Genomic DNA, 25,324 nt, shown 5'->3' with positions numbered 1-25,324 from the left:
TATCCCCCACTGCTATCAATGGCTGCACAGAAATATTAACAAGTACTCTGTAGAGAGACAGCCACAACTTCATTTGAGTTAATATTCAGTGAAAAATGCAAATAAATAAATACAGTACTCTATACAAAAGAGCAGATAAAAGTGTACTTAAATTCACTTATACGTCCAGCTGATTTCAGGTAGATGTTAACCGGCCAAAGCTCTGATATTAAGCAGAGATAACTCAAAATGTACCACTTATATAAGGCAAGACAGAATGTCAGTGATGAGGTGAAGCTACCCCCCACTGCTATCAAAGGCTACACAGAAATTCTAACAAGTACTCTGTAGAGGGACAGCCACAACATCAGTTGAGTTAATATTCAGTGAAAAACACAAATAAATAAATTAAATACAGTACTATATGCAAAAGAGCAGATAAAAGTGTACTTAAATTCACTTATACATCCAGCTGATTTCAGGTAGATGTTAGCCAGCCAAAGCTCTGATGTTAAGCAGAGATAACTCAAAATGTACCACTTATATAAGGCAAGACAGAATGTCAGTGATGAAGTGAAACTACCCCCCACTGCTATCAATGGCTACATAGAAATTCTAAAAAGTACTCTGTAGAGAGACAGCCACAACTTCAGTTGAGTTAATATTCAGTGAAAAACACAAATAAATAAATTAAATACAGTACTATATGCAAAAGAGCAGATAAAAGTGTACTTAAATTCACTTATACGTCCAGCTGATTTTAGGTAGATGTCAGCTGGCCAAAGCTCTGATATTAAGCTCTGATATTGTGCACTGCAGATTTCAGTCACTAAGCCTCCGTGCACATCAGGTTATCATTCATACCCTCCTGTGAAAATCAACATCAGTAATCAGATTCTTTATTCCTTTCATCTTCTTAAGTCCTTGGGAAAGCTACAACTTGTTTACACAGTTTGGTCTACGATGGCATAATTCAATGTTTTGTGTTTCTGCCAGCAGATCAGAATGCTTTTAATGTTTAAGACATGGAACTGTTTAGGAACTTGGGTTGGAAGTGTTACACCTCACGTCTGTTCATCTGAACTTAGAGCAGAACATTCACCCTACACTTCTTGCATCTGTTTAGAACTTGAAAAGAGCTAGCATTAAGAATAAAAACATTTATTATGTTAAATTATTCCGTGCTGCTTTAGACAGTGTAGAAATATACCAAAATGACTGGAAGGAACCCTTAAATAGTTTATGTAGGTTGCAATTACTTCATCTGTAGTGGTATCTGCTGCCTTTCCCTATAGTTTTCTCAGTTGATTTTTCTGTATACTTTCCTTTTTCCTGACTAAATTGACTAATTGACTACTGTTGCTTATTTGTCATCTCATGTTTTGCCAGGTAATATTTTGCTGCCATCCCAGTTCTGCTGTCTGTCTTAGTGAATTTGCTATAGTTTATTCAATGCAATAAATTGTGTATTCACTGTTTTTCTTTTGTTTTTCAGGTAGATACTAGAATGATCAATAGATGGTTGAAGAGGTCAACATATCCTACATTTAGTACAACTAGAAACTATAAGACTAAGTATGGATCAAGTCAGCAAATCAACTCAGTTGTAAACTTCAGTACTGCAGTATCTGGAATGAAGCAACCAAAGAGATACAGATTACAGAACACTGTTGTTTTGGAGACTGTTGTAGTTAAACATACCTGAAGAGAATGAGCTATACGAGTCATTTGGCTGACAGTTAGAACATTTTCAACAAGAACAGTAAACTGGGAAACACTTCATCCCTGATACTAAGGTTGGAAAAGCAAGGAATGTGACCATGGCAGAGAAAACAAAGGTGAACTTTGGTCAGTTGCAGGAACTGTGCTCAGCAAGAGATATGGCATGTGATGGACTAACCATGTCACAGATACTGGAGGTGCTGGAGGGACTAGCAAGAAACAGTGAAAACGCTGACCGATTGTTAGAGCTAATGCAGATGCAGATTCAGTTGAAAGAACTGGACAGACAGATTGCCATGGATAAGATGAAGATGGAACAGGAGAAGATGAAGATGAAAACAGAACAAGAGAAAATGAAGACGGAACAAGAGAAGATGAAGACAGAACAGGAAAAAATGAAAATGGAGCAAGAAAAAATGAAAATGGAGCAAGAAAAGATTCGGACAGAGCAGGAGAAGATGAAAATGGTGATGGAACGGGAACGAGAGCGAGAGCAGTATGAGCTGGAACGTCTGAGACTAGAACAAGGACTACAGAGATTAAAGTCCCAGGTAAGTATTTAAATGGCAATACATGCTTGGTGGTGTGTATAATCTGGACAAAATATAAATCAATAATTGGCTCAACTTGAAAGTCTAAGTTTCATCCTGCCGTCAGCAGTCTTCATATTTCATGGAAGTCATCCTCAAAGTTTAGTAATGATTTCTTATTTTAAAGGCACATGCTAGCCCAGAGTATAACTCTTTAAGTCTATAGGTTGCCTTTTTATTTTTAATTATTATTATGTCATTTCTTGCTTTGTGATAAAATAACAAAAAAAAAAAAAAAAGTATCCTGCTACCCAAAGGTGCAAGCCAAGAAATTGTAAAAAATCCAAAGTGAAAACACAAGGCAGGACCACCAGGCTCTAAAAATCAAACAAATTTATTGTATATTCAATGGATAAGTGCTTTCACATGTAAAAACATGCTTCATCAGATCTCAGAAAACAGTCAAACTGCTTAATTTAAACAGATTTAAAATACTGCCAACCAATCCAGTTCACAGCAGGAAAATCAAGCTAATTAACTAACTAATTAACCCCTTCAGCAGTAAGACAAATGCTGACTAAAGACAGAAAAAAATCCAAGTTAGGCAGACAATAGGGAGTTGTGTGTATATATTCAACAGTCACACATACACAAATCCTAACATAGTTATATGAGTGTATATGTACATAAATTCATATAAAAAATATATGTATGCATGAAACAAGACATAACATATGTACATTAAATATATAAATATACATAGAGAAAAAATACAATAAAAATTAAAACTCAAACAAATTTACATAAAGACAAAAAAATTCAGACAATTCCCTTTACCAGTTACAATATATACTAAGAACTGGTTATGAACCAAACAACAGTATTACTGTACTCTAATAATGACTTACTTCAGTTCATCCTACCTTAATCTACTCAAGTTTATTTAATCTTATTTCATTACATATTATTTTATATATGTAATGATTAACTGCGGTGGTGGTGCTGCGGTAGCGCTGTCGCCTCACAGTAAGACGTTGTCCCGTTCGATTCTCAGCTAGAGCACCTTCTGTCTGGAGACATGCTTGAATGGGCATACCTTCGTTGAAGGTTGTGCATCAGGGCTGGCAACACGGCACGTAAAAATCTACTGCCAATCATTAGCGGACCGGAGTTCTGCTGTGCTTACCCCTAACCGGGAAAAGCCGAAAGACGCAACAAAATTTCATTACATATTATTTTATTATACTATATTATTACATATTATTTTACTGGACGTGCTACCAGGGCTGGTTTAAGACTAACATGATTGTTAAGCCCTGGAAAAATATGGGCACGTAATCTAAAAATCCACTTAACTTCTACCAACTCTAATTGATTGTTCAAACTGCCTCCTCTCACATTAATTGGCACTATTTGCAGAACCCTAAAGCTAAACATATGGGTAATCTAAAAATCCACTTAACTTCTACCAGCTCTAATTGATTTTTCAAACTGCCTCCTCTCACATTAATTGGCACTATTTGCAGAACCCTAAAGCTAAACATATAGGTACTAAAATTAGCCACATGTTTTGCTAATGCATTTTGTTGATTTGAATTTTTGATGTCATACAAGTAATTGTAAATCCTGTCTTTCAACCTTTGTGTAGTCTTACCTACATAGAAACAGGTACAACGATTACAAGATGCAAGATATACTAAGTTAACACTGTTACAGGTAGTAGTAAATCTAGGAACAAACCTGTAATTTAGGACAGGATTATCGAAATTCTGTACAACAGTTATAACACTACACATCCTGCAATGTTTACATGAGAAAGTCCCGTCACTCAAACTCCTACTTGGAATCAAACTATTGTTATTGGGACACCCCACCACATCTTTACATAAGATGCGTTTCAAGTTGCTACTATTTCTATAGGTGAAGCATGGAGACCTCCCAACTATCCTGGCAGTGGCTGGGTCCAATAAAAGGGCATGCCAATTGCGCTTCACCACCTCTACAGTATTACTAATATCTCCTGTATATGTGGTGACAAAGTGAAGCCTATTGCTACTATCATAACCAGTCATGTTTCTTGTTGAGGAGACATTCGAGCCCATTACTTCCTCTCTTACATTTACTAAAATAGACTTTGTATAGCCCCTGTCCAAAAATAACTCTTCTAATTCATCCAACTGTGATAACAGATCATCTGGATCTTTACAAATTCTCTTCAGTCTATGGTATTGACTCTTAACAATATTAGGAAAGGTCATTCTGGGATGAATACCATTAAAATGGAATAGAGCATTCATCCAGCAGGGTTTCCGATATAATTTGGTACTCAGTAGTCCAGCAAAGTCTTGATGAATGGTAATATCAATAAAATCTGCAGAAACATAAGAAGAGGTCTTACTGAACTCTAAAAAATGGGTTGTAGAGTTCAAGTAAGCAACAAAATCATTCAAACTTCCTTCATCACCTTTCCATAAAAATAGAATATCATCGACAAAACGTCGATAGAGGAGAATATTAGAAAACCCCAAATGGTCAAACAAAAAAGCCTTCTCCCAATGGTACATGGCAAGATTAGCGTAGGGGTTTGCACAGGGAGTACCCATTGCAACACCCCAACGCTGTAAATATAGCTAGCCATTAAAAATAAAGATATTATTGGTCAGCACCATGTCTAGAAGTGTGGTAATAAGCACAGTCTCTTCATTAGACATACTTTCACAGCTGGTAAGAACCTCCCTGACAGCTTCAAGTCCAAAATCATTAGGAATAGATGTAAATAGGTTCTTAACATCTAATGTAACCAAGACACATTTTGAACATGTGGGATCACAATTATATATCTCAATATCATCTAACAATTGGAGAGTATCCTTAAGTATAGTAGGAATCTTTTTAACTAATGGACCCAGCTGGTGTTCAGTATATATCGACATGGTCTCTGTTACCCAGCCACCGCCAGATACAATTGGTCTCATTGGGGGAGATGTCAAAGACTTATGTACCTTAGGCAGACCGTTTATTAAAGGAACTAATGGATATTCAACACATAAATAAGAATAGAGTTGATAGTCAATTTGCCTACACATTAGGAGATCATATAAATTATCCCAAATTCCTCTTAATACCCTTGTCCAGAAGCGGGGTATCAATCATTTGATATATATCTGAGGGTTCTGCAACATAGTTAACATGGCCTCACTTTAACTAGAAGAGTTTAAAAGAACAATGCCACCGCCCTTATCAGCAGGCCTAATAGTTAGGGCATCATTTCCACGCAAGGAAAGAAGCGCTTGATGTTCATCCTTGGACATATTAAAGTAGGTATTTTTACAGCGATTTTTCACTAGAAAACAATTCATAAAAATCATATTCACATAATCTAATGAAACAGTCAACATGTGTTGGAATGACAGGACAAAAAATACTCTTCCTTCTTAACCTAGAACCATTCTCAATGTTATTAAGGGAGTCATCATTAGAGTACATTAATCTCAAAGATGTATTCCTGCCAAAGAGTCTAAGGTCTAAAAGTAAATCTGTTACATTTGTACCTGCTGAGGGAATGTAGGAAAGACCCTTGTTTAACAAAGTATACTCTGCTGTAGTAAGAGCAAAGTTAGACAAGTTAAAAACAAGTCCATTTACTTTCTCATCCGTCGATCCACACTGTTGTCGTCTCCAGAAAACTTTCTCTTTCATCGTCCCCAGCTGGGTCTTCTCGTTGGTGACCTTGTCTGATTTCTTGTGGGTAGAGGTAAAAAATTGTCCAAATTAAGTGGAGCCATATGTTTAGATTTTGCTCCCATATCTATATTCAAAGCAGTACAGAAACCAAGTTGGTTAGGTGGTGGTGTTTGCCCAGAAATTAAGAGGGGTGGCATCCCCGTAGAATCAAAAGATGCAGCAGAAATAGAAGGTGTAATTATAGCAGCCGTAGTACTATCAGTTGAGCCATCTCCATCACCAGGGATTCCTGACACTATAGAGCTGCTAGAAGGAACTGCTGTGGCGGCCGGAACGGCACTAGCTGTATGGGTAGAACGTGCATGTCTAGTATCATTGCCGCTATGGTTAGCAGCAAACCTGGGCCATACAAAAACATTACCCGCTGAAAAATCCCGAAAATCACGCAGAATCTTCTGTTGTTTAGCATGTTGCAATCTATTGCCATATGAAGTAACATTAATATATAGAGTTGACAACATGTTGTAAAACACCTCACCTTGATAGCGAGTAGATGGATCTCTATTCAGAGCCTCCACCTTATCAGTCAGCTCTCTCTCGATAGGGGTGAAGTGTTCAATCAGCAGGGGCATATATTGGAAGCCAATATCAGTGTGTAAACTTTGCCACTTTTTAAGTAGGTCGGGATAAGTGTCCCCATATGTAGGCATGCACAACACTTGCATGCCGCGAGGAACTATGCGATAATGAATGTACGCTTCAAAGTGCCGACACTGCCAAATTAAACGTTGTAGTTTGTATAAATCATTCTCTAGAGTCTTAAGAATCTCTGTAAACTCATTCACATTCCCTGAAGTACTCGATGGAAAGGATGTAGACGGGCCATACAGAGCAAGACTCAAAAGGGGATTAGTCTGCTGTTTAGTGAGATTATCTCAACGGATATCAAAATCAATTCTACCCAGAACGGAATCCATTTCAGGAGATAGCTTTTCAGCCATGTGGTCGCAGGTATACCAAAAAGCCAACAGTAACAAAAAAGCAAAAAAGTATCCTGCTACCCAAAGGTCCAAGCCAAGAAATTGTAAGAAATCCAAAGTGAAAACACAAGGCAGGACCACCAGGCTCTAAAAATCAAACCAATTTATTGTATATTCAATGGATAAGTGCTTTCACATGTATCTATCTATGTATATTAATATATTTGATGTACATAAGTTATGTCTTGTTTCATGCATACATATATTTTTTATATGAATTTATGTACATATACACTCATATAACTATGTTAGGATTTGTGTGTGTGTGACTGTTGAATATATATACACGCAACTTCCTATTGTCTGCCTAACTTGGATTTTATTCTGTCTTTAGTCAGTATTTGTCTTACTGCTGAAGGGGTTAATTAGTTAGTTAATTAACTTGATTTTCCTGCTGTGAACTGGATTAGTTGGCAGTATTTTAAATCAGTTTAAATTAAGCTGTTTGACTGTTTTCTGAGATCTGATGAAGCATGTTTTTACATGTGAAAGTGCTTATCCGTTGAATATACAATAAATTGGTTTGATTTTTAGAACCTGGTGGTCCTACCTTGTGTTTTCACTTTGAGGTACAATATTAACTATTTACTAAGTACAAGAAAATGTGTAGTCCTCTTGTTATTGTAAAATGGTTATTTGTAGCTCCAGCATGGAAATGCAATAGAAATTTAAAACATATCACTACCTCTTACTTCCAGTTTGAACTTTTTTCAGAAGATAAAATCATAAAACTCTGAAGCATATCTCTCTCAAACTGAAGTCATCAAAATCTGGACAAAGAGTCTTGAAAAGTAGGTGCATCTGGCCAATCGGCAGTTAATTATCATGAAATGTGCATATATATATATATATATATATATATATATATATATATATATATATATATATATATATATATATATATATATATATATATATATATATATATATATATATATATATATATATATATATATATATATATATATATATATATATATATGTATGTATGTATATAACACAACTTCTTATACTTCCAGTGGATTATGGGCTATATATATATATATATAAAACATAACTCCTTATACTTTCAGTGGATTATGGGCTGTCATCTCTCAGAAGAAAAAAAAAAGCAGAAGTGACAAAATAACACAAAATTTAACCAGAAAAGTTGTATTTTATTCATATTAAGCCATTACTAGTGCTGGCCACTGTAAACTGTATTCAGAAGCCCAGAAAAACTGGTCCATTGTTGCATGGATGGTGCCACACTGGCATGATCATGCATCAGTTGCTCCGATCATGACCTAAGTAGGAGCCCTGGTCAACCTGTTCCCCTGCAGGCTAAAGTTATTACAGCATTGGGCATACTGTGACAAACATTTCAAAGGCCTACAGGCGACCTCACAGTAATAATTTTAGCATCTACCAGCAGAATGCTGGAGTAGTTCTTCATCTTTTTGTTCCCACATAAAATAAAATACACACATGTACAGCCAGAGTTGAAAGCAAACCAGTCAACAGTAACACATGGCAGATCTCTGGAATGACAATGTTTACATAAGGCAAAATCCTGACACAAAAATGTAAGAATAATTGGTCATACTTGACCAGTACTGTTTTTAATATAAAGAAAATGGGTCTCAAATATACTACCTTTAATATGGAAATGAAGAAAAAATTAAACTGTAAAATTTACAGATTTATGCATGCTTCAGATCTTCAGTAAGGACATTAGAGTCCTCTGAGCTGATGGAGATGACAGGCCATTAACGTTAGAAATTTTCACCACCGACAGAATTAAATACAATAAATGTAGCTGTTCACTAGCATCTCAAAACTAAAATTATGTTGTACGAATTTCATTGTCACAGGACAACTCAACCTGTTTCCATATAAACACAAACCTATTGTATCATATTATGTCTGAAGTTCAATGCATCATAATTAACTTGTTTGCAAGCAACGTCGTGTCATAACTCACACTATAAGGTTGTGTGCTAAACACACAGTGAAAAACTGACATTCAGATAAGGAATTACACAAAGACCTTCCTACCTTCTGGTTAGCAGCCAAAGTTAAACTAAAGAATACCATACAGTTCTCAAAAATAATAAAAAAATATATATAAAACTTACTGGAGCAAGAGAAGTAGTGATAATGTAATTTTGGTGTAGTAATCATTACAATAAACGTCACCAAATGTAGAAATATGCTGTCTTCAGGTTTTGTTGAATTTGAGGAAATTGTCCTTTCCCTGGGGTACAGCAGCCTTAACATTTATTATTTTAAAATAGGGGGTACACAAACAAAGTCCATTGCTTGGGAGGAATGGAAGGTTTTGCCCACACCGACAACTTTAGTTTCAATTCTACTTCGAAATAATTTTCTCAGACTTGAGTGGAATTCAAGCTTTTGTCTTTTTTACTGTAGACATGGAATGAAAAATAATTGAGAAGAAATATGCAGGCACAATTACACTTAGGAAAAAAGAAAAACATGTTAGGAGTTGCTGCGGCTATATTTATGCTGTATGTGCAGCAGGCTTTAAATCAGGGTGCTGTTGCAGCTGCTGCCAGACATTGGACAAGAAGAAGAAGAAGGATGTTTATACCCCTTTTGGCTTATCATTGACTGCATGACACAGAAATTGTTGAGAGATACAGGGTGGATAGGGAAACACTGGAGGAAATATGCAACCTCTGCCAACCCCACATCAGACCTCAGGGAAACCATGCAGAACCCATCCAAGTGGAAACAAAGATATGTTTAGCATTATGCATACTAGTTACTGGTACTTTCCAGAGACCCGCAGGGGATATATTAGGGGTGTCACAGGCATCAGCCTCTGGAATGTTACATAAGTTTTTAAATGCAATGATATTATATGCAAGGAAGCATATCTGTTTACTATGCACCCCCACAGACAGAGCGTGAACCATGCAGGAATTCTGTGCAGTAGCACATCTCTTATTGCTGGAGGCCATACCTTGCACATGTATAGAAATAAAAGCCCACCTGGTGAATATGGAAAGAGGTACATCATCATTTGCACAGGGTTGGCAATAGGAAGGCAAGGCTGACACCAAAGAAGTAAGTGTGTGTGTGTGTGTGTGTGTGTGTGTGTGTGTGTGTGTGTGTGTGTGTGTGTGTGTGTGTGTGTGTGTGTGTGTGTGCTTGTGCATGTGTGTGTGTGTGCGTGCGTGTGTGTGTGTGTATCTGTATGAACACATTCAAGCACTGTGTTAGCACTATGTCCTGACATCTTGGACAGGTGTGAGCTATGCATAGTAGAGTAGTCAGTTTGGCATTGTCACCTCTCATCATGGGAGCCACCCCTGCCAGGAGTTGCACTGCTACTTCCACAGCCCTGGCTAGAAGTCAGGGTGCTACCTTAATGTGAGCGATGTCTGCTGGACGAGCTGTCCTTATGACTACATTCAGGACCATGACCCCATGGCTTACCAGATCTGGGTGTGGGCACTGAAGTCACTGACAGAGCTGTGCATGTAGTGTCACTACAGGAGTGGAATCTTGCACAGCCAAGTCTGCTAACACCAGAAGATGTAGTGGCTCTCCAGACACTTGGATGCCCACTCTCTCCTAACAGACATTCCATCACAGGTACTGCCTAATCTAGTGTGTCGTTCATCCTGTCAGGGAGTTGCCCACACGATTTAGGAAGTTACTTAGGTCAAAATGTACGATGTTTAGTGGTCACACTGTCTCTTCAGAGGTGCTGGTAGAATGTGTTTGTGCCTCCACTACAACCCTACATGTACATTTGAAAGCACCTAATGACACACCAGCATCAGGAGGAGAGTGGACAGTAGGCTTCCTCCAAGCACCCATACCAACCCTTCTGTGTGGCACCATGACCTCATGATGGCTACAGAGAAAAGCAACCACCTCTACAGTTGGAGAGACCACATTACCCCTGATTAGTTGTTTAGACAGTATGCATGTGTGTGCAAATGGTAATAAATAGTATTAAAATAAGCAACAGAGATGTCCGTTGCTTATTTTAAACTGTCTCGCTATGTTAAACTCATTTAACATAGCGAACACTCAAGCAACGGAGATCTTGCTTTCTCCGTTGCTTTTTTAAAACACTGTTCGCTATGTTAAATGGTTTAACATGGCGAGACAGTTTTAAAATAAGCAACGGAGATCTCTGTTGCTTATTTTAAAGCTGTCTCGCCATGTTAAACCCATTTAACATAGTGAGACAGTGTTTAAAAGCAGTTATACTAATGGAAAAAAGTCCGGGCGACCGGACATTTTTCCATTAGTATAACTCGATTTACAATGGGCACGCTGGCCAATCAGTGTGCACGTTTTTCGGCGGTCATGGTATAATACAGCATTGGGCATACTGTGACAAACATTTCAAAGGCCTACAGGCGACCTCACAGTAATAATTTTAGCATCTACCAGCAGAATGCTGGAGTAGTTCTTCATCTTTTTGTTCCCACATAAAATAAAATACACACATGTACAGCCAGAGTTGAAAGCAAACCAGTCAACAGTAACACATGGCAGATCTTTGGGATGACAATGTTTACATAAGGCAAAATCCTGACACAAAAATGTAAGAATAATTGGTCATACTTGACCAGTACTGTTTTTAATATAAAGAAAATGGGTCTCAAATATACTACCTTTAATATGGAAATGAAGAAAAAATTAAACTGTAAAATTTACAGATTTCTGCATGCTTCAGATCTTCACTAAGGACATTAGAGTCCTCTGAGCTGATGGAGGTGACAGGCCATTAACGTTAGAAATTTTCACCACCGACAGAATTAAATACAATAAATGTAGCTGTTCACTAGCATCTCAAAACTAAAATTATGTTGTACGAATTTCATTGTCACAGGACAACTCAACCTGTTTCCATATAAACACAAACCTATTGTATCATATTATGCCTGAAGTTCAATGCATCATAATTAACTTGTTTGCAAGCAACGTCGTGTCATAACTCACACTATAAGGTTGTGTGCTAAACACACAGTGAAAAACTGACATTCAGATAAGGAATTACACAAAGACCTTCCTACCTTCTGGTTAGCAGCCAAAGTTAAACTAAAGAATACCATACAGTTCTCAAAAATAATAAAAAAAAAATATATAAAACTTACTGGAGCAAGAGAAGTAGTGATAATGTAATTTTGGTGTGGTAATCATTACAATAAACGTCACCAAATGTAGAAATATGCTGTCTTCAGGTTTTGTTGAATTTGAGGAAGTTGTCCTTTCCCTGAAGTACAGCAGCCTTAACATTTATTATTTTAAAAAAGGGGGGGGGTACACAAACAAAGTCTATTGCTTGGGAGGAATGGAAGGTTTTGCCCACACCGACAACTTTAGTTTCAATTCCACTTCAAAATAATTTTCTCAGACTTGAGTGGAATTCAACCTTTTGTCTTTTTTACTGTAGACATGGAATGAAAAATAATTGAGAAGAAATATACAGGCACAATTACACTTGGGGAAAAAAAAAACATGTTAGGAGTTGCTGCGGCTATATTTATGCTGTATGTGCAGCAGGCTTTAAATCAGGGTGCTGCTGCAGCTGCTACCAGACATTGGACAAGAAGAAGGGTGTTTATACCCCTTTTGGCTTATCATTGACTGCATGACACAGAAATTGTTGAGAGATACAGGGTGGATAGGGAAACACTGGTGGAAATATGCAACCTCTGCCACCCCCACATCAGACCTCAGGGAAACCATGCAGAACCTATCCAAGTGGAAACAAAGATATGTTTAGCATTATGCATACTAGTTACTGGTACTTTCCAGAGACCCGCAGGGGATATATTAGGGGTGTCACAGGCATCAGCCTCTGCAATGTTACATAAGTTTTTAAATGCAATGATATTATATGCAAGGAAGCATATCTGTTTACTATGCACCCCCACAGGACAGAGCGTGAACCATGCAGGAATTCTGTGCAGTAGCACATCTCTTATTGCTGGAGGCCATACCTTGCACACATATAGAAATAAAAGCCGACCTGGTGAATATGGAAAGAGGTACATCATCATTTGCACAGGGTTGGCAATAGGAAGGCAAGGCTGACACCAAAGAAGTGTGTGTGTGTGTGTGTGTGTGTGTGTGTGTGTGTGTGTGTGTGTGTGTGTGTGTGTGTGTGTGTGTGTGTGTGTGTGTGTGTGTGTGTGTGTGTGTGTGTGTGTGTGTGTGTGTGTGTGTGTACATTCAAGCACTATATCCTGACATCTTGGACAGGTGTGAGCTATGCATAGTAGAGTAGTCAGTTTGGCATTGTCACCTCTCATCATGGGAGCCACCCCTGCCAGGAGTTGCACTGCTACTTCCACAGCCCTGGCTAGAAGTCAGGGTGCTACCTTAACGTGAGTGATGTCTGCTGGACGAGCTCTCCTCATGACTACATTCAGGACCATGACCCCATGGCTTACCAGATCTGGGTGTGGGCATTGAAGTCACTGACAGAGCTGTGCATGTAGTGTCACTACAGGAGTGGAATCTTGCACAGCCAAGTCTGCTAACACCAGAAGATGTAGTGGCTCTCCAGACACTTGGATGCCCACTCTCTCCTAACAGACATTCCATCACAGGTACTGCCTAATCTAGTGTGTCGTTCATCCTGTCAGGGAGTTGCCCACATGATTTAGGAAGTTACTTAGGTCAAAATGTACGATGTTTAGTGGTCACACTGTCTCTTCAGAGGTGCTGGTAGAATGTGTTTGTGCCTCCACTACAACCCTACATGTACATTTGAAAGCACCTAATGACACACCAGCATCAGGAGGAGAGTGGACAGTAGGCTTCCTCCAAGCACCCATACCAACCCTTCTGTGTGGCACCATGACCTCATGATGGCTACAGAGAAAAGCAACCACCTCTACAGTTGGAGAGACCACATTACCCTGATTAGTTGTTTAGACAGTATGCATGTGTGCAAAATGGTATGGGCAAGTGCCCTATAGCAGAGGCCTTTGTGTCATGGGTATGTGTAGGCATACTGACTGTGTTTTAAATGTGGGCAGGGGATGTGGGAGCCACAACATCAATGTCAGACTGACCCTCTGCACCACCAGACTGTGCCTCTTCATCACCACCATCATCATCAGAGGCTAGAAGTTCTGTGGTACAACTTTCAGGATCACCTATAATAAAAATCAATAAACAGAATCAACAGAAAAAGAGACAATAAAATTGATCATGCTAAAACAGCAAAAACTTTACTGTCATAGACCTGCATCTACCTTATATGCAGTAGTAACAATAACCAAATGTGTTCTTAACATGTGAAGGTGGGCTGGCAACCTGCAATCCAGAAGTGCCTGTATGTGAAGAATGGTGAAGAAAGATTTATGCTAAGTGTCACAATGCAAATTAAACAAGAAAAACAAAACAATTTCCTTTACAAGTGCATATTAAAAATACTATCATACAAAATTGTAGTGAATAGTTGGATTCCCCACACCCAGAATACCCTCCACTATTTCTCTGAGTGTGTAGTCTGACTCACAGTTATTGCTGGCGTTCTCTCTCTCTCTCTCTCTCTCTCTATATATATATATATATATATATATATATATGGGCTACGTTCATTTGACTGAAAGCTCATTGGCAGTGTCTAGAGCACTGTAAGGCAAGTAAAAGGAATATGTCCTTTTCCCCACTGTAGTGCGACCCTGGAGTTAGTAAATATATTTAGAGGGTGTATGTGGGGGGCATTTCTTCTTGGGTGCTATATCCCTGTATGAGATGAAACAGAAAACAGGCATACATAATTACATGTATAATGAACAAACATGATGGCTATGAGCTCAGTTATGTGTGGCTGCAGGCATTCAACATGCACACAACAGTTTAAAAGTTAATGCTCCTTATGACTGCACACAAGTTAGGCCAGCCCTGCCCTCCCCTAAAAAAATTTTTAAATCAAATATCAGCAACTATCTGTAACAGTTCTGTAATGCAGATAACACAGGTTTAACTGTGTAATATATTGCAGCATTAACAATAACAATTAAAAACGGACCCCGGAAACTACCGCCCCATTAGCCTGACGAGCCTGGTCTGCAAGGCCATGGAACGTATCATCGTGGAACTCATAAACAAAGACATTGGTAATCTCCAAACTCTGGACCCTACCCAGTTTGGATTTGTAAAAGGCAGATCATGTCTCCTAAACCTGATTGACTTCTTTGAAGCAGTCACCAAAGCCATAGATGAGGGTAAAATGGTTCACACAACTTATCTAGATCTCGCCAAGGCTTTCGACACCATCCCCACTCTGGAATTATAGATAAGCTCACTAAACTAGGTATAAATCCCTATGTCACAAGATGGGTTGCCAACTGGCTCATGGACAGAGCCCACACTGTGAAAGTAGCGGATTCCAAATCCGACATCAGACCAGTGACAAGTGGAGTACCACAGGGTTCAGTCCTGGGTCCTGTCCTGTTTGGTATCTACTTCTCTGAAGTGCAGGCCCCCACAGGAGGTCTTTGGCTAACAAAGTTTGCAGATGACTGCAAACTAGGAGCCATAATCGAAACTCCTAACGATGTGGACAAACTACAAAAGGGCCTTACTGAGACAGATACCTGATATCAAAGCCATGGCCTGAAGCTCAATGCCAAAAAGTGTATTGTCATCCCCTTTGGTAAAAACTCTGTACCCATGAACTACCACATAGCTGGTAGTCTACTTAATGCCGAAAATGTGATAAGAGTCCTTGGGACACAGGTGGACAGTAGTCTCTCCTTTGATAATCACATCACCACAGTGGTCAGGAAATCCTTCTACGTGGCTCATCTCATCACAAAAGGATTCTCATCCAGGAAAAAAGAGGTCATTGTTCCCCTCTACTCATCACTCATTAGACCCATTATAGAGTACAACGCCCCTTTTGGTATGTACCTCACAAGACATCTACAACAACTGAAAAGACCACAGAAATACCTCACAAAGAGGATTACTGGCCTCAAACAGATGCCCTATGCAGACCGTCTCAAAAAACTACAGCTTTACTCCATCACATATCGCCTACTCAGGGGCAATCTCTGCCTAACATACAAAGCTATGTCAAACCCAGAGCTGTTGGACATGCTCCACTTAAAGAAATCCCAATCCCTCTGAGCTACACGCTCTAGGGACCTAAACCTTGTCACCACAATAAACAGAACATGCTGGAGGGATAGATTCCTGTCCCAGAGACTTCCCATACTCTGGAACAGACTACCTATCTATGTCAAACAGAGCTCCTCATTAGCACTCTTCAAGAAAAATCTTGACGATTGGATGGGAAATGGAAAATTCACCCCGGTGATCACTTCTGTGGCTCTGCTCGACAGGGGCACAGGAAAATAACTTTATTGGGTGGCGAAAGCCAGGGTACATTTTTTGGCTAGGCTTATATGGGTCCTAGGGCCGAAAGCCTAGTACCTACCTATGAACCTATGAACCTATTACAAATGTAAGACAAAACTATTATAATTGCCATCTCCACTGCTGTGTAATCAGGTAGAAATCCACTAACAGAATACATTTTTCTTTTTCTGCAAACACACACCCATCTGCAATAACTGTTGTTGTTGTTGTTGTTGTCTTTCGGCTTTTCCCGGTTAGGGGTCGCCACAGCGGAACTCCGGTCTGCTAATGATTGGCAGTAGATTTTCACGAATGCTGAGGTGCCAACTCAATGTACAAACATTAAATTAAATACAAACTAAAAAATTGGTCATCTGGCATTCTGTAGCATACTTTTTTGTATTGCAGACATGGCTATGCCAAAAGAAAGAGGTAAAGAAAAAACAATTAAGATAAAAAATTTTCTTTTCAGCAGTCAGTGCAGTTCACCTCTTAAGGTGAAACTAAAAGCATTATGTAAGAAGTGGCCAACAGCATCACACACTGATCCCACAGAGATAATGAACCTGCTAGCTTATAAGTTTGGCGAACATTTCACTCCCTTATACCCTCCTAACTTACAACAAATCCTCCCCTAAACCCCCCCCCCCACCTTACATATCTGAAGAGCAAGTTCTCAAAGCCTTGTCCAAGGCAAATAACACAGTCTCTATGGGACCAGGTGACATCCCCGGCTGTTTTCTAAACAGGCTAAAACATGAACTAACATCACCACTAAGTACCCTTTTCAATCATAGCCTAACCACAGGCTTTGTTCCTGTGCAATGGAGAACATTTGCAGTTATTCCCCTCCACACAGGTGGGCAACAAACCCAGGGAATTACAGATCCATAAGCCTGACCAGCCTCATCTGTAAACCCATGAACGTATCATTATGCACCTCATAAATAAAGACATAGGTGACCTCCAAACCCTGGATTTTACCCAATTTGGCTTCATAAAGGACAGATCCTGCCTGATAAATTTAGTGGATTTCTTTGAAAGAGTGACCAAGGTCGTTGATGAGGGCAAATCTGTGCACACAGCATACCTTGACTTGGCATAGGCTTTCGACACGATCTCACATTCAGGCATTACGACACAATCTCACATTCAGGCATTACTGATAGACTTAGCAAACTGAATGTAAATCCCTTCACTGTAAGATGAGTTGCCAGCTGGCTCACAAACTGGACACACACTATCAAAGTGGGTGACTCCACATCAACCAGCAGACCTGTTACCAGTGGGATGCAACAGGGGTCAATGCTGGGCCCCCTACTGTTTGGCATATACTTCTCAGAAGTTCAGGTCAAAACAAAAGGGTTGTGGCTGAACAAGTTTTCAGATGACTCCAAACTCGGCACTATAATTGAATCCCCAAATGATATCAGTATACTCCACGAGGGTCTCACACAGTCCAAGTGGTGTATTAGTTGCTGTGTCAAACTGAATTCAAAGAAATGCATTATCATTCTCTTCAGCACAAACAATGCCCCTTCACACTATCAAATCAACAACAATACCCTAAGTACCCATGAAGTGGTAAGGGACCTGGGATCACAGGTTGACTGTGATGTTAACTTCGACTACCATGTGCCTACTGGTAAGGAAAGCTTTCTGTGTAGCTCACTTGATTAGTAAAGCCATTGCCTGAAGAGCAAAAGAAATTATAACCCCACTGTACTTGGCACATATCTGGCCCATAATGGAGTATAATGCCCCATTCAGTATGTAACGTACTAAGCACCTGCAGCAATTAGAGAGACCTCTGAGGTTTCTAACAAAGAAGATCAAGGGCCTCCAGGATGTGCCTTACACAGACTGACTAAAGTCCCTGTCACTATACTCCGTACCATATAGACTTCTTATGAAAAACGTATGCCTGGCCTACAGAGCAACCCAAGACCCAAACCTAATGAACTTACTGCATATCCATAAATCAAATGGGTCTAGGGCTACCCATTCCAGGGACTTAAATATGGCCTGTGACTTAACTAGGACATGCTGAAGGGACAAATTTATCTCCCAGCGATTGACACATCTTTGGAACAGGATACCAATTCATGTAAAACAGAGCACCTCTATGATAGTTTTCAAGAAGAACCTGGACAAATGGATGAGGCACCATAAATTCTTACTGGAAATAGTGCCCACAGCCCTCCTGGACATGGGTGGTCATCGCTAAATACAATCTTGGGTATTGACTAGTACATCTGTGGTATTACATTGGGTTGAAACGGCTAGGCTTAAAATGACCTCCAGGTGGATAGCCTAGTAATCTCTTATGATCCTAAGTAGCAACATACCTTGTCAATACAACATTATAGAGAATAGATAATTCTCCAAAATTTTTTTTTTTTAGCAGTAAGGAGCTTTTTGGATAAAAGCAGTCTTCCCAGTGCTATGCAAGGGCATTAGCTACACATCCTTTATACAGTGCAGAGACAGTCCCGTGAGCACAGTGAGCATGCAAAAGAGGTGTTAAATCATTAACATTCCTGAATACCACAATCTGCACTAAGTGTGGGGAATGTAAACATGCTGTGATGACCTACATGATTACATGCATATTCCCTATCAATATAAGGATGAGCATTAAGATGTGTTCCCTGCTAATGGCTTACAGGTGTCTGTGATTATTCTGACTGCAGGAACAATCAGCTTTCACAGTCTCCCCTCTTTTATGTACACCTACTGAGGGTGTGTCAGGGAGAAGAGATTTGCTGGCTTTAATGACAACAGTTACTGCCCCTCAGTAAGAAGTGTTGTTCATATTCAACGGAGTACTTTTAGCACTGATAAAGATAACATATGCAATAAAATAGAGAGAGGATTTTTATTAAAAAGCATAGATAAAGGAATGAGGCACCAAACATAAAGAAAGGAATACACCTGCATTTTTACAGCCCTTTGTTTAATATTGTGTGAGTACATGGGTATCCCACCTATTTGCAATATTCCAATCATCCATTTGCTGTCAAATGAGAAAGGGCAACTTTCGTAACTTGTTTATGTTACATTTTAAATGTGGCTTAATACAATGTCAGATTATCATTGCATCTAAACACATTTCCTTTTTGCTAATGTATGTCTTTGAGTTTTCAAATTCATACAAGTTCCTGTTACAAGATAACAAAGTTGCTTAAATGTGTGAAATGTACATTTAAAGTATTTGATCAACAATTTTTTTTTTCCTTTATCTATTGTATGCCATTTGGCATTGTGTTCAGCTGACTGGCAGCAACCAATATCAGTGAATATCATTTCACTGCCCAAGATGAACACTGACAAATGTTATTAGGACTGCCATCAGTAACACAATAGAGACTGGCATTGTTGCATTTTCCTCAGCAATCTGGACAGTATTGAGTGAATAAATTCAAGTTGCCGCACTCCTGTCTCTGTGGCTTAATGTGTAAAGTTCTTGATCTTAGACAAACAGTGCAGGTAATGCAGGGATTGAAACCTGTTCACATCATTTTCCTGAAGGAGTTCATTAGAAATCTTGACAATCATTTTGTTGAATGAAAGGTCAGTATTGTCTAAAACTGAGAGACAGATAAGTAACTTGAAATTATGCCAATATTAATTGTGTATACTGTGTGAACAAAGAAAGCATTTCTGATGTTCACTTTGCCCTTCTCCATTCTCATGGCATTAGCTAAAGTCCTAATATTATGACACATGCACAATAGTACTGATGTGGCAAGGAGATATGAGATGGCTGAATATATTAGTGTAATGCAGTATTAGTTGTTCATTGTTAAATATAGACTGTGATTCATTTCATGTGTCTTCAAGTTGCTATTCCCAAGAGTTGTTTGAATGCTTTTGATAAATATTGCCTTGTATATTTGCTACTGCTTGGCAGTGCGAAATTCACTTTCACTCCTTAAGGAAAACGTGAAAAAATTTAGTTTAGGCTGTCTTATGTAGCACAAACCATGCAGGTAGCATTGAGCATCTGCCAGTACTCTGAATAGCTCTCAGTGAAGAAAATATATCTGTCCGGTAACTTTAACATTGTTTGTCAGTAAAAAAGTCTGATAATGTGTTCCACAAATTACATTTCAGAAAAAGATGTGAAAAAAGACAAAATGATGACTGTCCACACAGATAAAACGTTAAGCACTTTCTTTCATTTTAATCATGACGAACTTCTTCAGAACTGACCAATGAATCAATTAGTCAAGTTAAATACATTTGATTAATAAATAAACCAATCAAATGTCCATTCATCTAATTGTTAATTAATACATACCATTTTCTTAAAGGCAAAAATATCAAATGTAAACTATTCCACTTGACATGTATACAAAAAGCTTATAGCACATACAAATGTGTGTCTGCTACAACAATACTTGTTAAATAAATTATTTAATAGTGTAATTTGTTGTTTAAAAGACATTTAACATTTAAGGTCTCATTCAGACCAGGAATATGATCTGCCCTAAGGAAAACCTGCCATCTAAGCTCCTTGTTTTCAAGGGCATTGTTGAATTCCGTGACAAAGGGAGTCAAATCTATTTCATCCAACACAAAAAATGCTAATTTTTTTGAAATTAGAACACTCCAAGGCATGTTTGGCTAAAGCATTGTTAGTGTCTTTATTTCTAATAGCCAAATGGTGTTCATAAATCCTTTTGTAAAGGGCTCTAGTTGTTTTCCCCACATAGACATTATGACAGGTGGAGCATGTTGCCAAATATACTACCCCCATACTTTTGCAGTTGTATCTGCCTTTACTAACCACCATTTTATTAATGTGTGGAAAAATATATTTTTTTGATGAATCAATGAAGATGCATTGTTTGCAGTTATAACATGGTTAAGTACCAGTAGCTCCTCTAACAGTTTTATGTTCTCCTATTTCTAAAATAGACTTTAGACTTGCAACCTTTTTGTAAATGAAATGTGGGTGGTCCCCTAATACTCTAGCTAAGTTTCGGTTTCCCAAAGTAACTTTCCAGTTGTTAGAAATTACCTGTTTAATACTATAGCAGTCAATACTAATAGGAACAGGAAAGGCACAGTCCATTTCTTTTGTTTTCCCATTATTGCTGTTAGTTATAAACCCACTAGTTAAAATTGGTGGGAATTTCTCCATCCTAACCAATAATATCTGCGCGAAAATTTCTCTCAGTTTTTCATATGGATACCCTGCCTGGACAAACATAAAAATAAGTTTGCCTCATAAATGAAATTTTCATTGTCTGAAATCAGTCTACTGAGGTGTATAATTTGTCCTCTGACCAAGTTCAACTTCATGAATAAAGGATGACCACTCTCAAAATGAAAAAAATTATTAGTGTAAGTGTCCTTTCTGAACACTGTACTAGTGAATCTTTTTTCTTCAAGATTCATGTTTATATTCAAGTCCAAGAAGTGCACATTCCTGCCACCTTCACTCAAAGTGAACTTTGGTCCCATCCTGTGTCTGTTCATGTCATCCAAAAATAGACCTAACTCATCAGTAGATCCATTCAAATTACATTCCTGATGTTGCAGTGACAAGTAAGAAGGATGAATGAGTCACCTGAATACACTTCTTGCTGTGGTCATTCCTACATTTACCCATTGATTACATTCAATTTACCATCAGCTTTTTTCTGTATATGATATATTTTATTCTAATGCCTTTTCCATGTTCTCTCCTCTCAACGGTGCACAAACATGGTTCACTATCTAAGAAAAAAGTGAAAAATTTAGTTTAGGCAGTCTTATGAAGGGGAAATATCCCTGACATTGTTGCGCAGCTCTCACCTCCATGGATAGTACTTACTGCAGAGAATGCCCCTGTTAAGTGGGTTGGGGTATAAGGCTGAGGCTTGGAATAGCTTTGACAAGGCTGTATCCAATGCAACAGGTATTCCATGCACCGAGGAACAATGTCATCACCACTATAGTGACTTTAAGAAGAACAAGTAGGACCTTCTATGCCAGTGGGAGGGTGAATTTAGTACTGTGACCTGTAATCTATGCATGGTACAGAATTAGTGATCCAACAAGCCAACGCAGGTACTCATCAAGCTTTCATATATATTTCTTGTCTTTTTGCACTGCACAGCTGCAGAGGAGATAGCTGCAAACTGTGGGGCACACCATAAGAGATTAACTTGCCTCAGAGATGCATGGGATAAGTATTACTTGGGTCCAAATTGAAGCCAAAAATTTTTGTTCATTCCCTCAAGCACTAGCATCTTGAGCAGGCATACCTCAACCTTCATCTCAAGCAAGGCTTTCTTCCACAATAACTCTTACTGCTTGCATTAGTCAGTGAGAACAGCTGCTTAACTTTGTGTGGGTTCAGTAACCAGAAGCAGTAATTAGTTGTTATTAATGGATAAGTATTTATAAAATATTAACAGCAATAATATGTCAGGAAGATTAAAATTATGGTAATTGCAATTATTATATTTGAATGTATATTTCCTCTCAGTCATAGGGAAATAAAGGCTGCTATGTTATATCATAGCAGTGATATTTGTTTATTTTATGACACAAACACATTTACATCATATATGGAAGTGACAAAGGTGTACAATAGTTAAACATCATAATTGTTTATATATTGCTAAACAAAGTTTATTGTAAAAATACAATACTGTGACATGCCTTGTTTGTTATTATCTCTTATTTGTCATCCCCACCCTTTCCTTCTCTTTTTTGGTGTGTGTCTGTGTGTCTGTGTGTCTGTGTGTCTGTATGTCTGTGTGTCTGTGTGTCTGTGTGTCTGTGTGTCTGTGTGTCTGTGTGTGTGTCTGTGTGTCTGTGTGTGTGTGTGTGTGTGTGTGTGTGTGTGTGTGTGTGTGTGTGTGTGTGTTATAATGTATTAACAAGCTGTGTTTTGCATACCCTGCTGCTGAAAAATAAATGATCAGTAGCACAGACACGTAGACTGACCAGTGCAGCCCAGCCTGCCATATCTCTACAGATGGTAACACAGACACCCAGAACTTTGGGCTCACATTCTCTCTGTTTTACCTCCATAACCTGCTCCATCATTCCTCTCTGTCCCCAAAAATATTAAAAAAGGGCGCCAAAAAATACATCTCATACATAGCTCTCCACTTTGCCTATGAGTTATCTTGACACAATTCATTTGGTCTAATTGTCCATACAACATTACTTTGTTGTTGTCACCCTTCACTGGTGTGGTGACTCTGCAAAGTCATGAATTTTTGTGTACAATTGTACATATAAATTGTAGAGAAGTGGATAGCTGTGGTGCTCTCCCACAGCCCTCCTGAAAATTCCTGTATTCTTACCCTGTGTCCTACCCTCTGCTTGCCAACCCTATTTTCAGCACTGCCCTATCTACTCCTTTATCACATGTTTAATCTGGTCAAAGAATATATTCACATACAATACACATCACCAGAAATGGCCCATGGAAAAACCTTCACTTTATGCCTTTGGTATTTGCGTGGAGTTTGGCATAACACAGCAATGTTGAGTGACACTGTTTAGCTTCTTATTGCAAAATCTTGTGATTTCAGTTTAATCCACAGTGTTCTGGTTACTTTTGTGAAAATGTGTGTAAACACATGGTGCTTTGGGAATAGAGAGCATTTATTTATTTTTATCTATTTCCATTTGTTTATAGAAAGTCCAACTGGGCCTATAATAGCTCATTTTCAGCTGAGGTCCAGGGAGAAAAGCTCCACAGAGTACAATGTTGTGACAGTACAACAATATTCATATCTGCATAATGTGTGCAGTACAATATTCATATAGGATACATGTTGAGAAATTAATATGAGGTACATATTGTAGGAAAAACAAGGATAAAAAATACAGAATTATTTTAAATAGGAAGTACAATAATAAACATTTGAGACAAAAAAGACAGAGTGTTCTAGGGCTATGGAAGCTGTTGCCTAAGAAGATCAAAATAGAAGCAGGCAACTGAAGGAGGAGAAGGAGTAGTATTGGGGAGGAAGTAAATTAAGTGAGGAACACGGAGGGGAATGAGATAAATGAGGGGAAAGATAAATTTGCCTATTTAGTTCAGCTAACCAGTAGTAGTGCAGGAACAAAGCCAAGTGTTAATAACATATTCCTCAGCAGTTGTTTGAATTTGGTAGTGGTGCTTTTGTTGAGTATATGTTGAGGTATGTCATTCCAAGCTTTGGCTAGTTTGTATGAATACAGGGAATCCCCATAGCAGTTATTTGACTTAGTGACCTTCAGAAACAAGTTTATTAAATTACCTTAATGTTCTGCAACTGGAGTAGGGTTGTACTAGGTTGCTAATGGATGGACAGTTGTCTGGGTGATAAAGGGTAGAATGGGTTAGACCTTTTTGATTAAATGTTAAAAGGTTGGGAAATTCCATCCATTTGAGTTGATATAGTACTTTGTAGTGATGAGTTCTTGCAGGTTGGCTGTAAGCAAATCTGGCTACTTTATAATACCAGGATTCTAGTTTGTTTAGGTCAAATTTTCTTAAGTTAGTGAAAATGGGTGAGGCATATAAGAGGGTGGATAGAAGGTGAGTTCTGAAGATGGCATGTCTGGTGGAATCAGTTAGAAAGGGTTTTATTCTTTATAGGGAACCTAGTTTGAAATGGACTTTCTTGATAAATAGGGGTAAGTGTTTATCAAGTTTGAGATCCTTGTCAATGGTGACCCTAGTAGCTTTGTATGGTCTACTGGTTCGATAATGGTGCTGTGAGATGAATAAATGGTGAAAATAGTATGGTCAATAGGTTTTTTGCTACTGGACAAGAGCATTAGTTTTGTTTTTGAAGGGATAAAAATCAGTTGTGAGTTGGAAAGGTATTTTTTGGTGTCCAGAAAGAACTGTTGGGGTTTATTGAGAAGAGCTGGAAGGGATGGAGCAGAGCATATGAGGGAGGAGTCATCAGCATACTGAACAATTGTAGTATGTTGTGTGGTTATGCAGAGTCTCTTTGTGAATATGGTGAAACGTCTAGGTCCAAGAATAGACCCTTGGGGTAAACTGGCAGAGAG

General features: G+C 38.6%; 1 protein-coding gene across 2 annotated transcripts in view; it reads left to right on the top strand.

The window, feature by feature from the left end:
- The window catches only part of LOC122798570 (zinc finger protein 852-like), a 207,105-nt gene that overhangs the window by 42,405 nt on the left and 139,376 nt on the right, over positions 1-25,324 (top strand). For both annotated transcript variants that reach the window (XM_044067628.1, XM_044067627.1), the window contains exon 2: positions 1,475-2,252. In XM_044067628.1, the coding sequence (XP_043923563.1) occupies positions 1,800-2,252 (453 nt within the window). In that variant the 5' untranslated portion in view covers positions 1,475-1,799. The remainder of the gene's footprint in view (positions 1-1,474; positions 2,253-25,324) is intronic.

This window comes from Protopterus annectens, chromosome 3.part1 (genome assembly GCF_019279795.1).
Source record: "Protopterus annectens isolate FY-2018-M chromosome 3.part1, PAN1.0, whole genome shotgun sequence".
Taxonomy (NCBI): Eukaryota; Metazoa; Chordata; order Ceratodontiformes; family Protopteridae; genus Protopterus; species Protopterus annectens.
Note: the sequence above shows the minus strand (reverse complement) of the source record. Positions and strands in the feature narration are given on the sequence as shown.